The sequence below is a fragment of the Drosophila mojavensis genome, unplaced genomic scaffold (assembly GCF_018153725.1).
Source record: "Drosophila mojavensis isolate 15081-1352.22 unplaced genomic scaffold, ASM1815372v1 contig_36, whole genome shotgun sequence".
Taxonomy (NCBI): domain Eukaryota; kingdom Metazoa; phylum Arthropoda; class Insecta; order Diptera; family Drosophilidae; genus Drosophila; species Drosophila mojavensis.
Genome location: NW_025318858.1, coordinates 19,534,841 through 19,549,526, shown reverse-complemented (window position 1 = coordinate 19,549,526; position 14,686 = coordinate 19,534,841). Strand labels below are relative to the sequence as shown.

General features: G+C 33.2%; 1 protein-coding gene across 12 annotated transcripts in view; it reads right to left on the bottom strand.

Annotated features, from left to right (window-relative positions):
* LOC6577345 (GTPase-activating protein skywalker) overlaps positions 1-14,686 on the bottom strand; it is a 56,425-nt gene that overhangs the window by 9,879 nt on the left and 31,860 nt on the right. For 5 of the 12 annotated variants that reach the window (XM_015165626.3, XM_032729171.2, XM_032729172.2 and 2 more), the window contains exons 3-4: positions 5,941-6,143; positions 5,670-5,874 (exon numbers count right to left, since the gene is read on the bottom strand). In XM_015165626.3, the coding sequence (XP_015021112.1) occupies positions 5,670-5,874; positions 5,941-6,143 (408 nt within the window). Of the gene's footprint in view, positions 1-5,669; positions 5,875-5,940; positions 6,144-10,178; positions 10,430-14,686 lie in introns of those variants that run through there. The other 7 variants (XM_015165630.3, XM_032729174.2, XM_002003276.4 and 4 more) reach the window with 3 other exon arrangements.

The following is a 14,686-nucleotide window of genomic DNA, read 5'->3' as shown; positions in this document are numbered from 1 at the left end:
AGCAGCTGCTAATTGAGTTGAGCCATGTGGAAATTGCAATGCCCTTTAAAAACAAAAACAATAACATAGAAAAAAAAAAACAGCAGCTGTTGAACTTGAAAAGCGCGAATAAGCTCAAAGTCGCTTTTCATATAAAAATAATTTACAATCTTCATATGTGTAAACATTTTAAAAGGCTTAAGAAACTTAAATTTATTTTTTATTATTAATCGCACGGTATGGGGAATGTCAGATTACAAGGTGTGAAGGCAAACACAATGATCAACAAAATTCTTATTTGTCATAAGGAATATTCTCTGTATTAGAATTTTACATAGGATTTGTTGAACTTTTATAACTATTTATATAGATATATAAATATTTTTATTTATATTTAAAAATAATGATTTAATAATAATATGATTTAATAATATGATAATAATGATTTAATACTAAGCATTCATAAAACCTGTTAAGAGTTCAATCACTTAGCAATATAACACTATATATACTCTATGTGTATATCTATAATATAACTATTCCATGTTTAGTAGAGTTTCTGCCCTTCTAGCATTCAAGTCACGCATCGTTAGAAATATAAGAGAGCTTAAAAGAAACATTGTTTGAGTGCTCTAATCAGAGTCGCAGCACTTGTTCAGGTATTTCGAGAGAGATTTTCGCAAACACTCACACCAATACACAGACGAATACGTGCATATATTAGTGAGCTTTCGCTTCTATGCTGAACCTTCATAAAAATGCAAATGCTAAGCAAAGTCTTAACCCTCAAGCTCTATAAGTTCTTAGTGCGTCAAGTCGAATGATTTGGTTTCTATGTTTTGTATCACAGAGCACGTAATACAAAAGTATTTATAGATCAGGGTGTTAGCTAAGGAGGGGGTGCTCATGTTTCTCCATGTATATGTATATAAAAGCCGTGCAAAAACAAATATGCACAGCTCGGATAATGTTTGGGTAGGGCATAAACAGAACGGCGGAACAACAAACGGCCATAAAACAAAAGCAAGCGCCAAGATGATATATAAAATGTGCGCATTTGTTTGGCTTCGTTGCGTTCGGGATTGAATTTGGGGAATGGAGAGAGAGCGAGAGAGAATCAGCTATATCTCGATGCGAATTCGAATCTGAATGGGTTTGTCAATTGTATTTTATGCGAATTTTATGCTCACGTGCTGGCGTCATTTGCAACAATTTTCGAGGCAAAAAAAAAGACAAAAATAAACAACAATTATAATTCTAGATCTAAGGCAAGCCAAAGCTAACAAAGCTGAGAATATATGTCACATGTCGCAGCCACAGTTGTTATACGATATGAGTAAACTGTAAAAGTTTGCAAAGAAAATAATATAAATAAATAATTTATATTTATTTTTAATTAATTATAGGGTTTAGAAAATTAGAATATTTATAAAATAAAAATAATTTCCAGAATAGAAATATAAACATTAAGCTCTAATAAAAGCTTATTATATTAATATTAATAACAATGTTAAGTGTCGATTGTCACTCATATAGAGTAGCCACTGTAGTGAAAAATTTGTAGTCTTGTGCGGTTGATCTGTTACTTTTATTCCATAATTTGCATAAAATTCAATGAAGACAACGCAGACGACGATTCGTCAATGACGTCAACAAGATGTCGGCAAGTAATGCAAAGTGTCAATATAATCATGATAAACATACATATGTACAGATATACATATAAACTGTGTCTACAAATGTATATAAACATAAATGGGGAGCCAAGTGTAAACGAATGTATTGGGTAGTCTAAAAAGTCTTTTCGTATTTGTAATGAAACTTCAAATCATATTTTTAAATATTTATAATAAACTTTATTAAATCAAATATGCACCATTTTGGTCGACCACCTTTTGCCATTTTTCCACTAGAGACATAATTCCATTCGTGTAAAACTTTCGTGGTTTCTCTTTGAAAAACTGCTTCAAGTGATTTTCACAGGCTTCTCTTGAAGCCAACTTTACTCCGTTAAGGGAGTTCTGCATTGACCGAAATAAATGGTAGTCCGAAGGTGCAAGGTCAGGGCTATATGGTGGATGCATTAAAACTTCCCAGCCAAGCTCTCTCAGTGTTTGCCGGGTCATCAAAGATGTGTGTGGTCTGGCGTTGTCCTGATGGAATACGATGCCCTTTCTGTTGATCAGTTCTGGCCGTTTTTTTCGATTGCTTGCTTCAATCTCATCAGTTGTCCACAGTAAAGTGTCGAATCAATCGTTTGACCAGGCTGAAGCAGCTCATAGTGGATTATTCCTTTCCAATCCCACCAAACACACAGCATTACCTTTCGAGCCGTCAATCCTGGCTTTGCGACCATTTGTTGAGCTTCACCACTCTTGCACCATGATCTTTTTCGCACATTATTGTCGTATTTGATCCATTTTTCGTCTCCTGTTACCATTCTCTTCAGAAATGGTTCGATTTCATTTCGTTTCAGCAAAGAATCGCAAATGTTAATTCTGTCCAATAAATTTTTCACAGACAATTCATGTGGTATCCATACATCGAGCTTTTTTTTTGTAGCCAGCCTTTTCTAAATGGTTCAGAACCGTTTGATGATGAATGTTTAGTTCATTTGCGATGTCATGGCTGCTTATGTGACGGTCTTGGTCAATCCTTTCCATAATTTCATCGACTTTTTCAAAGATTGGTCGACCAGAGCGAGGTGCATCTTTCACATCGAAATTTCCTGAACGGAAGCGTGCGAACCATTGTTGTGCTACACGAACTGATAGAGCATCGTCACCGTAAACATCACAAATTTCATTAGTGGCTTGCGTGGCATTCTTCCCTTTTTTATACAAAAATTTCAAAATATAGCGAATTTCTTCTTTATTTTCACTCATTTTTGAACAGCTGTAACTTTTTTCAAATTCTTTGAATTACATTTTTTTTTTTTTGGCAATCGAAGCTTAAAGTGCTACCAATCGAACACCACAATGTGTACACAATGTGATTGGTAGCACTGGAGATATACGACGCCAACGACATCTATTGGCAAAATACGAAAAAACTTTTTAGACTACCCAATATATCAACATCTTGAACAGTTTTATACATTGTTTATATGAGACTTTTGAGCTTGAAATGCACAAAGTGCTGATTGAAATGCAACTCAAAATTTTATTATTATTTCTGCTTGCTGCTTTTTCTTCTTTTTGTTAATACTATTATTGAGAATTATTATTTTTTTAAGCTTCTGCTTTGCGATCTTTCGAATTGTATTTTGACTTTTAAAATATAAATCCCACTTTTTTGTTTGCGTTTCAACAAGAACCTTTGTACCCTAAACGTGGGGCTGCAAACTATTAATAGTGTTTACCTTGGATTTGACCCGGAATCGCAGTCCCCAGACATTGCAGTGAATTTTGTTTTATATTCGCAGTGTAAACAAACCTTCAAAACTCGGAAACGTAGACAGGCAAACTAAGCGAGGGAGAGACATATGTCGTAAAGCATAGAGCGCTGTCGTCTCTTCAAGTCGACCTCTTTCCATGCCGCTTGCTGCTGGCTGCCGGTGAGCTTATCAGCCGCAGCTTTATCAGCTGCAGTGGGGCCTACGCCTGCCTATGTGCCTCCCGATTTACGTCGCATATTAATCGTAAGCGAAGACCCTTGCCCCTTCCTGCCGATGTTGGGTGCATTTAGCGTGCCGATAGGTACAATTCCCAAGATAATCCGTATTCTAAATAGAGTGCGGCACACTCTTGAACCCAGATGAAAATCGATTAATTGTCTTGTTTTCCTTTTTTTTTTTTCCACAGTGAATGAGGGTGTTTAGAGTTCAGCAGCTGAGATTAATGAGATTACAAGAGCTGATCATATATGAAAATATTAAAAGTTTACACAGTATCGAGGCCACGGGGCTGTCATTTCTAATCTCAGGCAGGTGATCGCTGCATGTGAGATGCGCCAATCTAGAGCGAAACAGCTTCAAATGTTGACAATAACAATAAACCTCAATCAAAGGAGGTCATCATAAAAAGTCCATAGGATAGGAACAAATCAGTATTAATCTTCGTTTCCACCATCATCATCTCTTTCAATCACGTTTTTCCCAAAATAAATCCATCATAAAACATATAAATTAAAAAATCTAATAGAAATATGTTTACATCAATAAATATGCTGAAACTCTATCAAATAAAGTTATTTCTCATATTTAAATCATAAGCTATTAATTTAAACAACAAATTATTATTATAACAAAATATTCATTATAGAAGAAAATACATTATATGCTATAAATAAATTCGCATTGAAATGCTTTGCTCATAAACATTTATTAATTTACGACAAAACTGTTATAAATTTTTTTTTAACATAACATATAATAAAAAACAAATCCAATTGATTCTGGTTGGTATTAAGCGGTTAGAGCAATCTCTGCCCACTCCTTACCAAAATAAAAAAATATTGAGTTAATAGATTTTTTTTTGTATATATACTCTGATCTTGATCCTTGATCTCTTGTACAAAACTTTTAACTAAGTTGGCTTTGGATAATCAGGACATGAACTAGAACTACTAAAAAAGTCTTGAGTTATATAAAGTTCTTCAAACATAGGGAAAAACAAATGTTCAATCTATCAACTGACTGACTTAGATAATGGCTATGTTATGATCACGATTAAGTTATTTTTAATGAACATACTCAAGGTGTAATACCATAATAACCCGTTCTTTTGTCCATTATTATCAATCAAAAATTTTGCACATAATTGGAAAGTTCTGTATAATATATACACTTCAATTATAACTTAGATTAGTCTAGAAATAATCAAAACTAAAAACAAGTTATTTTTATCCATGTCAGGGAATCTGAACAAACTTTCGATTATTTGACAGCAAGTTTGCTCTGTGTGTGCTGTAAAGCATGTTCATTCGACTTGGCTGTTGATTCTGAACGAGCATTTGTGGCATTGTCCTTCTATCTATTTCATACATATCTGATGCAAACACACAATAAAGGAATAACTAATTCGTAATGTAAATATTGACATAGTCTATTCAGCAATACAGGAAACACTGATAAAAGCAGAGCACAAAGCCAAGCAACGAATACAATAAGCCCTAAAGGTCACACATGCTTAATGTCAGGCAACAATAAACAAGTAAATATATAAACACACACACGTATATATTTAGAATATATATATATATATATATATATATACACTTTGATTTCACATGCTTGAAGGGTCAAGATGAGAAGTGTCTTATTGATTTGAGTGTATTTGAGATGGTTAAATCTGTTGGCTCAGTGCCTGATTGCCTGCCTGACTGCCTGCCTGCCTTTCCGCCTGCCTGTTGACCAAAGCAATTAGCTAGAAATATCACGATACATCAATTTGCGCCGAGCCGCGAGTTACTTCGAGCAGCGATTTACAATTGTGCCAATTACTCGTGTATATTTTGTTTGTTAAAGCAACCTCAAAAGCAACAACAGCAAATTCAAATGATGACAAAAACAAATATTTAACACAGCGCATGAAATAAGACTGCTGCGCCCCAAGTGCGTCTAGCGTGTGTAATATATGTAAAACGAATTACAATTCAGATTTCGTTTTCTGTCACGTGAAGTGAACTCAACTGAACTGAACTGAAGTGAAGTGAAGTGAAGTGAAATGAGATAGTGGATAGGCACTTACCCGACATGAAATGCAAAAGTAACGATGTAATTGGATACAATACTGGACTGTAGGTAATGTCGGGACAATCATAGCCCAAAACGTTCACAATGCGATCGGCAACAGCGCGTCCCGTGCTGGTTAAATGATACGGCAAACAGTGTGTGGCATCCACAAATGCGGGCAGCATGATGGGCTTCTCCGACAGCTCCGTGGTGCCAAAGACCTGTTCGATAGACAATAAATATAAATAATTATATCGTAGTTTAGTGTAATATTGCTTTAGGCTTACCTGATGCACCATCTCCCAGTAGAAGCCATCTAGCATATTCTGCTTGGTCAAGTGCTGGGCACATAATGCTGGCCACAATTGTGAGCGTATCGGTGAATTTATGGGCCACGAGTTCTCTCTGAGTATATTCTTAACATCGCGCTTCTTGTTCTGCTGCAGCAGCTGTTGGATTTCGGTGAAAGAGCGTAGCGCCGGCTCTTTGCCTGGAAGACAAAAACAAACACAACAAACGTTTAGTACAAGTCAATAGAATAGTACTTAGGATAGGTCGTGCACTACGTTTGTGTCTAACAATAAATTAACTTAAAAACAAATGTTTCCAAAGAACTGATAAGGGATACACCAGGTAATACCCTAAAATATTTGTATATTAAATTTTACGATTGTAAATAAATTAAATTTATAATTTTCTTTTTTTGTATATTAAAATAAATTGAGAATACATAAATTACTTTGGAAAATGATTACATTTTATTATTATGGCTATTAAACATTTATATATTTAATTTCTTCAGACATTTTTTCTCGATTGTTCCGTAATCTTATCTGACTTATCTCAAAGTAGTGGTTATTATATAAATCAATTTTCTAAATGCTATTTTTATCAGTAGCTGGTAATTACAAATTGAAACTTATACAGATTAGATGAAACAATCATTTTTTTGTCAGTGATTAAAAAATTTATGCCAAAGCTTGACCTATATTTGAATATATTATTATATACACAATGTTATATATAATAAAACAATAAATATGGGTACGCAGACATATAGCTAAAGCTAAGCGTCTTCTATATATATTATACCCTACTAATTAGTTTAATTATAGCTTTGCATCATAGGGTATACAATTGATTATTCAAAATGCTGCATCGTATTGTTAATCATGCCACAGCGCAGCTAAATATAACTTTTTATATAAACAGTATATATTTTACGATATAAACCCCTGTTGGTCAGCTCAAGTGTCGGCTGATAAGTTGGTCAGTTGCAGCTGCCGTTTAGCTAGTCCCACTTAAGACCCTATGCGACATTTATGATTGATAAGGAATTAAGTCTCAGCTCCGCCAAACACGCTTGCCCCAAGCGGTTACCCAGTCCAACCAATTGAGCTTGCAGCTGGAGGCCGCATGAACTGAAGTATAGAAAAAATATTGTAGAAAAAAAGCCGACTTGAGCTGCAGATAAGTACGTAAATTTGTCAGCAAGAACGCAAAATAAAAAAAATTACTCATACGTCAGAGGGGCAAATAAAATACTTGAGTTTGCAATTAATTTTAGTGTGTATGTGTGAGAGGGTGTGTGTGTGTGTGTGCGCGCATATATGTGTTTATTGCAGTATGTGATAAGCTTTAGATGCTTGTTCTACATACATAAAGTTAGTTGATTTTAAATGCCCGCTGGGGCGCTGGGACTTATAATTAAAATTAAATTGAAATGATAGCAAAAATGCAACATTATTATATATATTTGTACACATTTATATATATTCCATTCTAACTACTTTTAGCACTGGTAGATAACTTGCATTTGGAGAGAATACTTTAAAGTAAATAAATTATTATATTGAAAGTCGAAGTTGAGACTTTGATTAATATTAATGCCACATTAGATACGCTGTTTAAACTTCAATATTCAATATAACTTTGTTTTGCATTACAAATGTAATATAATTTAAATTTAATTTGTATCAGTATTTTTAGCAAAATAGTTAATTACGTATATAGTTTCAGCGAGCAATTAAATATTGAAATTGAATGCAGTTGAAAGAGGCAAATGCATTGATTCAATAAGAAATTAAACAACAATCTCGTTTATTTGATGACCTCATTCAGGTTGAATTTTAGACCTTTTAGGGCCAATACAAATTTTAATTGAATTGCATAACCTTCTAGATTGTTCAAATTAGAACCACAGGATGAACATATTAAGAATATTTATAATGAATCACATTGAAATCGCTAACAAAATTAAAGCCTTATTGTCAAATCACATACATAGTTTTAATTTAGTAACACTTGACCTATTAACCAGAAACATAAAAATAAAATACTATATTTAATCTAAAATATTTACTATTCGTCAACGATATTATTTATATTATTTCGCTAGTAGTTTCTATTCCAATTATATTTTTCACACCCGTCCACAACATAATCCGATACAAGTATGACAAACTGTTAGATCGATTGTTTGTCAGAGCTGTGAAGTATTTTGTGCTTAACTACGTAATTGAAAAACTTTATCGCTGGTCAGCTGGTTACTCAAGGAGGATCGCAATAGCCACAAGACACGCCATTGGGGCAAAACACTAGAGTTGGGTGCAGCTATACGAAATAGAGCTGCTATATTGATTAGGTATCGGAGTCTCTGGGTAATTGATTGCGCATTGGCTACAAGACCCATTACCAGCTCGGCCGACAGCTGATCGATTTTTGCATGACAGTTGCTCGTCTGCTTATCACCAGCGTTTGCTTTATTTGCTATTTGTTATTATTGCCGTTGTTGTTGTTGTTGTTGTTGTTGTTGTTGTTGTTGTTGTTGTTGCCGTTGTCGTTGTTAGTGGACTCAGGTTCCTGGCGTTGTTGGCGCTGATAAGCGCTCGACTCAGCGCCAGTCATTGGGTAAATTTGATCATTTTAACGAATTACAACAGATACAACAGATTACAATCAGTTCTTCTTTTTTTTGTTAGTGTTTTCATACGTCATATACCCATTGAAAATCATGATGAAGATAGAGTATACGGGTTATCGATTATATCTTAATACTTGTCCTGTGAGAAGCTAGTAGAATCACGATTCATTTAAACAATCAATAATTCGATAAATATAATTTTAACCTTGGCTTGCTGCGGTTAGATATATGCAATACAGCCATTTTAAAAACTTTATATAGTTTATTCTTGTTAATTATAGGGTATTTATAAATTCACTGATAACATGACTTGTTTTATTGCGTCTCTTTTTTTTTTAATTTGTATATCATTTAACCAAAATTGTTGTGGGTCTCTGCTGCATATATAAGATCACGCGAGAATGATATTGATATAGATCGGTGAAGGCTTTGGGGGTTGGTGGGGGTATATGGAGAGGATGTTGTAAATGCAATAACAATAAAAACTGGTATAATTGACTGAGGCTCGTTTGCATTTGTGGTGTGTGTATGTTATTGTGGGGGTTAAGCGTGTGTAATTAATCTCCGCACATTTGCATTTGACTTGCATTCACAATATGAAAATGTTTTGAGAAAAACTCAAACACACACACACGCTCACATAAGCATTTCTAATTCAATAAATTGTCGATTGCGACATCAATTTCATTCACTTGGAATTTTAAATAGTTATTAGCAATTGTAATTTTCAATCGTAGCTTAAATGAAAAATCAGTGAAATATATACATACTAAGCACTGCATAATCAGCTGCTGCTTAGTAGTAAAAAAAAAAAAATAATAATAATAATAAACAAAAAACAAAAACATTAACAAATTCGCAAGCTAAATTTGAGTGTAAACGGCATCAGTTTTATAGACAATAAACATGGCGCAGTAAAAAAAATTATAAAAACGTGTATAAAGCTTTTATGAACTTAAATGCAGAAAATTAAATAAGTTAAAGAATATAAAAAAAAATAACAATTTCTTATTAAATAAATTAATAAATAAGAACCAAAAATATGTAGATTTTTTTATTTAATAATTTAATTCATTATACAAGTTTTAACGAAAATATTATATTCATGTAAAGCAAAATTGACAAAAGTCTGTAAAAACCTTTTTTTTTAACAATATATATTTGTATATATAAGAGCAGAATTTGAAAATTTTATTAAATATATAGTAATAGTTATTTAAAATTTTTTATTGTTTTTCAGAGCTTTTTTTAATTTTTACGCTCTAATACACTTGAATAATTTTACTCCCAAAATCTTCACCTAAAAACAAGTTTTTGCCATTTGAATCAGTTTAATGCTTGCAGTTAAAATGGATTCAAAACACGATAAGTGAACAGTCAACATTTCAGATTGTCACAAACTCTTCCAAATAAAATCAATAAAAACTGACATTTTGTTGCCCTTCCCCCAACAGTTTCAGTAAAACTCTTAAATTTTTTTTTAAACAACTCAGTGTTTACACTGGAAATTAGTTAAGTTTATTAGCATTTGTTGTTGTCGCTATTTGTTTTTTTTAACGTTCGGAATCTCTGTATATGATAGAAGGAGGGGAGTTTTATTACCTGGACTGAACTGCCAGCACTGACATTTGGTCGTTATATCATTCGAGCTGGCCGCTATAAACAGGGGCAGCTCAAAGAACTTTTCGCACTCGGGATCAACGTAGATGCTGCTGCGGCGACTGCTGAACTGTTCCAACTCACGTATGCCCAAAACTTTGCCAACCATTTTGTAGTTGTCGTCGTCGTCGTTGTTGTTGTTTTTGTTGTTCTACTTCTTCCTCTGAGCTTTAATTTTTTCGCTTTTTGGTTTATTTTGCTTACTTTGGCACCGAGTATTTTATTTTGGTGTATTTTGTTTTATTTTATATGTTATTTTGTTTCTGTCACAGCCACAACAAATACATTTATGTAGATTTCTGTTGCTTATTCTGTGTATTTAAATTTATATATATTATATTTGTGCCGCTTGTTTTTATTGTTTCTTTTTTTTCTTCTTTAATTTATTGCGCTCTGTAATTCGCTTGCTTCGTTTATTCGTCGTGCGAGCGCGGCGCAGCACTTGAATTTAATTAGCAGCACATTCAAATTTATCAATTCACATTTTATTTCATTTCAATTTTGTTCATCGTTTCTTTCTTAATTTTAATAATTTTGCATTAAATTTGTTTTTTATTAAAGATTATTTATTTATTTTTTTGATTGTTTCTGTAATATTCCTCGGCCTGCACACGGGTTGAATAACAACATTAAAAAAGGGTTTCAATCGGTTCGATCGTGAATACAAAATGGAATCGAACTCAAATCGAGAAAATTTGAAATTCCGTAGGCCTACGTGCGACGCCTTTGAATGCGTTCAATGTTCTCATCGGCGGGCCGGTTTCTTGCGGTGAATGAAACCGAAAGCTCAACCCAAATGGGGTGGCCAGAGCCAGAGCGCAAGAGGGAGAGAGCGAGAATGAGAGAGCACTCACAGCCGGCCAGCCAATGCGAGAATATGTATATGTATATGTGTGTGCGTGAGTGGGTGAGCAGCAGAGCGACGGGCGATCACAACCTGGCGCGTGCAAGCTTCGTTAAAGCTTTTTAGCTATTGTCTGTGTGTTAGTGTGAATGACTTTTTTGTTCGTATTTTCTGCTTAGCGATGCGCTCGTTTTTCGGTTTTTCTTGATTATTTCATTTTCTGTTTCTATTTTCTTCACTTTTTTTGGCGCCGCCAGCACGAACAGCTGTTTTCTGTTTTCGTTCTGGCTGCCTGTTGCTCGCCTGTTGACAGCTATAACTCTTAATATGGTTGTGCGAGCGACGAAGAGAGAGATAGAGAGAGTATGTATATATATGTGTATACAACCTAAATCTCTGTGTGAATGCTTTTAAAAATAGTCCGCCCCATTGCAAACTGTGGGAAATTTCGTAAGCCTGCGATTTGGCAATGCAACGAATTGTACCACAAGAATGTTGGTACCAAAAATTCCGCAGGCTCAGGTTGAGAAATACCCCCTCTAATGAAATTTGTTTACAAAAAAAAAAAAAAAAATTGTATTTTGGAAAGCAAATTAGATTTATGACCAATTTGGCTGCTGTTCTCGTTGGCGCCCATGCAAGATGTGGCAAGTAGAAAAATCGCTGAAATATTTGTAGAGAATTTCTGTGCTAACGGATATGAGAATTTTTGGTGTGAAAATGGGCAGAAGGTATAAGGAAATGGTAAATGGAAAGAATTTCTAATGTAAAGTCTGATGTGACCTAAATTAGGAAATCATCGGTAATATTCTTGAAATATTATCAGGAAAAATTCTGTATGCTTTCATAAATTGTTTGTAATTGTAATTTTCATACCATACAATCATACCATCATATATCACATTATTAAATTCCTACACATCACAACTCATTCACAAATTCTGTTTACCTTCATGCTTCACGCCCCTTTCTGATTCTTGCTACTCTTTGGCTTCATTCACAATTTCAAATGGTCAAAGTATTTTCCATGTTTTGTTTGTGGCTCACGTGATACTTTTCTCCATTTCCTGTGCTGCGAAACGCATTTCAAAACAAAAACCAACAACTACAACAAAAGAACTGAAAGCTGTTTTAATTACCATTTCCCATTGCTTTTGCTTTTGCTGTTTGCGTTTCTTTTTACACCATTTCGCATTGGGCAAACGGTTCTTAAATATAAATTGATTTTTCACGAATGTTTCGTCAGTCAAGGAACGTGAAATCTCTTGTTTACATATTTAAAATGTATTCATGTATATAGCAATATATATGGATAACGATGGTAAATAGAGAAATGCTGCATTTTATGTGAATATTGAAAATAAACAACGCGTGGCTCTCTTTCTCCTTCTCTCTCTCTCTCTCCGTCTTTATCCCTTTTGGGTGTTTTTCACCGTCAAAAGTCCAATGATTAATTAGACATGTGTATATATGATATATACGGAATATATAAGTTTATATATAGAGAGAACAATTTTCTAGAACTGGCTAAACATTATACCATTAACAGTATTCCTGCGCTGACTGAAAGAAAAATGTTGTGTCTAAATGAAAAAAAAAAAATAATAATAAAGAAAATCTTGGCTAACACCACGATAATATATATGATTGATGAATAAGATCTGGGCTATTTACTTAATATGGAACGCGTCGATGTGTGGATAAGCCTACTGTGATTAAACGTCTCGTAAACAACGAATATCGTCATGTCTCGACGAATCCTGTTTGGTCGGGGCAAACCATTTCTAATGCATATCAAATTATCAAACGACTCTTGTCAAAACATATATATATATAAATATTGTAATAAATGCTTATTTAAGATAATTTTAAAGTGCTGTAATAACGATGTGAGCTTATCAGAAAAAACTTTCTCATGTGACTTAGTTTGTTTTTAGTACAACAAATGCTGTAAGCCGAATGTAATATAAAGCATACATGTATATAGAATCAAAGGAAAAATTTCCAGCTGAGATCGCGTTTTATCAGTCCAAAAACTTTCCAGTTATCAACAGACTCCCTCAATAAATTAATTGATTCGTAAATCTAATGACTATTTGATTAAGTCTCTATAAACGATTGCTAGCTGATATCTTTATGATAATACAATTCATTCTCAGTTTAAGAATTTCTCAATTTAAAAATGATTCACAGTCAAAATATAACTAGACATTAATTCTAATTGACGAAGTTTATTGAGCAATTCGTGGTCAGATTCTAAAGCACACGCATTTGCATTTCCCGATATTCACCATCATCAAATATGTATATATATAATGATAGAAACAAGTCGAAAGCAAAGTGCAGACAATTTTTCGATTGAATTCAGCAACAAACAAATAAAATTATTGTGACATGATCTAATGTGCAATTTTTAGAAAAAAAAACCGGAAACAATGAGAAAATGAAATTAACAGAAAGAAAAAGAAGAAAAGGAAGGTTAACGAAACGAAAAGAGCTGACAGCAGAACCTTAAGAGCAACAATTAAGGCGGCACATAAAAGAAGGCGTGGCCAGCTGAGGAGCCAAATGGGTTGGCACATGGCAAATGAAATTTATTAGACCTTTTCCTACGGGTTGCCCCCATTGACGATTGACGGCCTGCATCTATTGCCAAAAAAAATAACAAACAAGAGCAGCAATTACAACCACAACTGGCAGCTGCATCTATATTTAGATTCAACGAATTCAAAAAACTGCAACCAAAAACACGTTAAACTAATCTAATTTTTTGTTGTTTGCTCATTTAATTGTTTACTTTATTTTTTTAACTTTTTTTTTTTTTGGCAGCAAAGTCGTGCTTCTCGGTGCGGTTTTATTGAATCTTGTTCATTTCCAAACTGTCAAAGTTTGCTAATTGGAGCAACGCGTCTTTGAAATTTGATTTCAGCTCAAAATTAACAGAATCTAAATTTAGATGCACAGGCCTTTAATTGCAAACTTCATACTCAGTTTAAACAAAGAAAAGCAAAGGTGTTAAAAGGATAAAAAACAAAATATGGTTTACTAGCACAGAAATTAGGCAGAGATATATTACTATATGTATAAAAATAGAAAATAAGAGTAAGTCAGAAAATACGTAAATTTATAGCCTAATACATACAATATTAAATAATACATATGTATCTAATAAAAATTATATTGAAAATTATTTTTAAATTCAATTGACTGCATATTATAACACCAAAACTCTTGCATATTTTGCGCTTTCCGTCAAAATATATAATAATATGATATACTATATATGTATATATAATATGCACATAAGAACTGATCAAACATCTTTTAAGTTGTATAGCAAAACCTGATTTAATAAATGTATTTATTATAATATATTTTTATTCAACTGATTATTTATCAGAGAAAGCTTGTATACCGTATCTCGCTGCTATATGCAATTATTATTATTATGTTATAGAAGTAGTATTTAATACTAGTTAGTCTCATTATAAAACTTATGAATTGAATAATTATTTTAATAGAAATTGTATTCAGGTTAGTTATAAAACTGTTTGCAATTATTAAGTAATGTAATCAATTATATTACATGACTTCTATTAGCTATGGA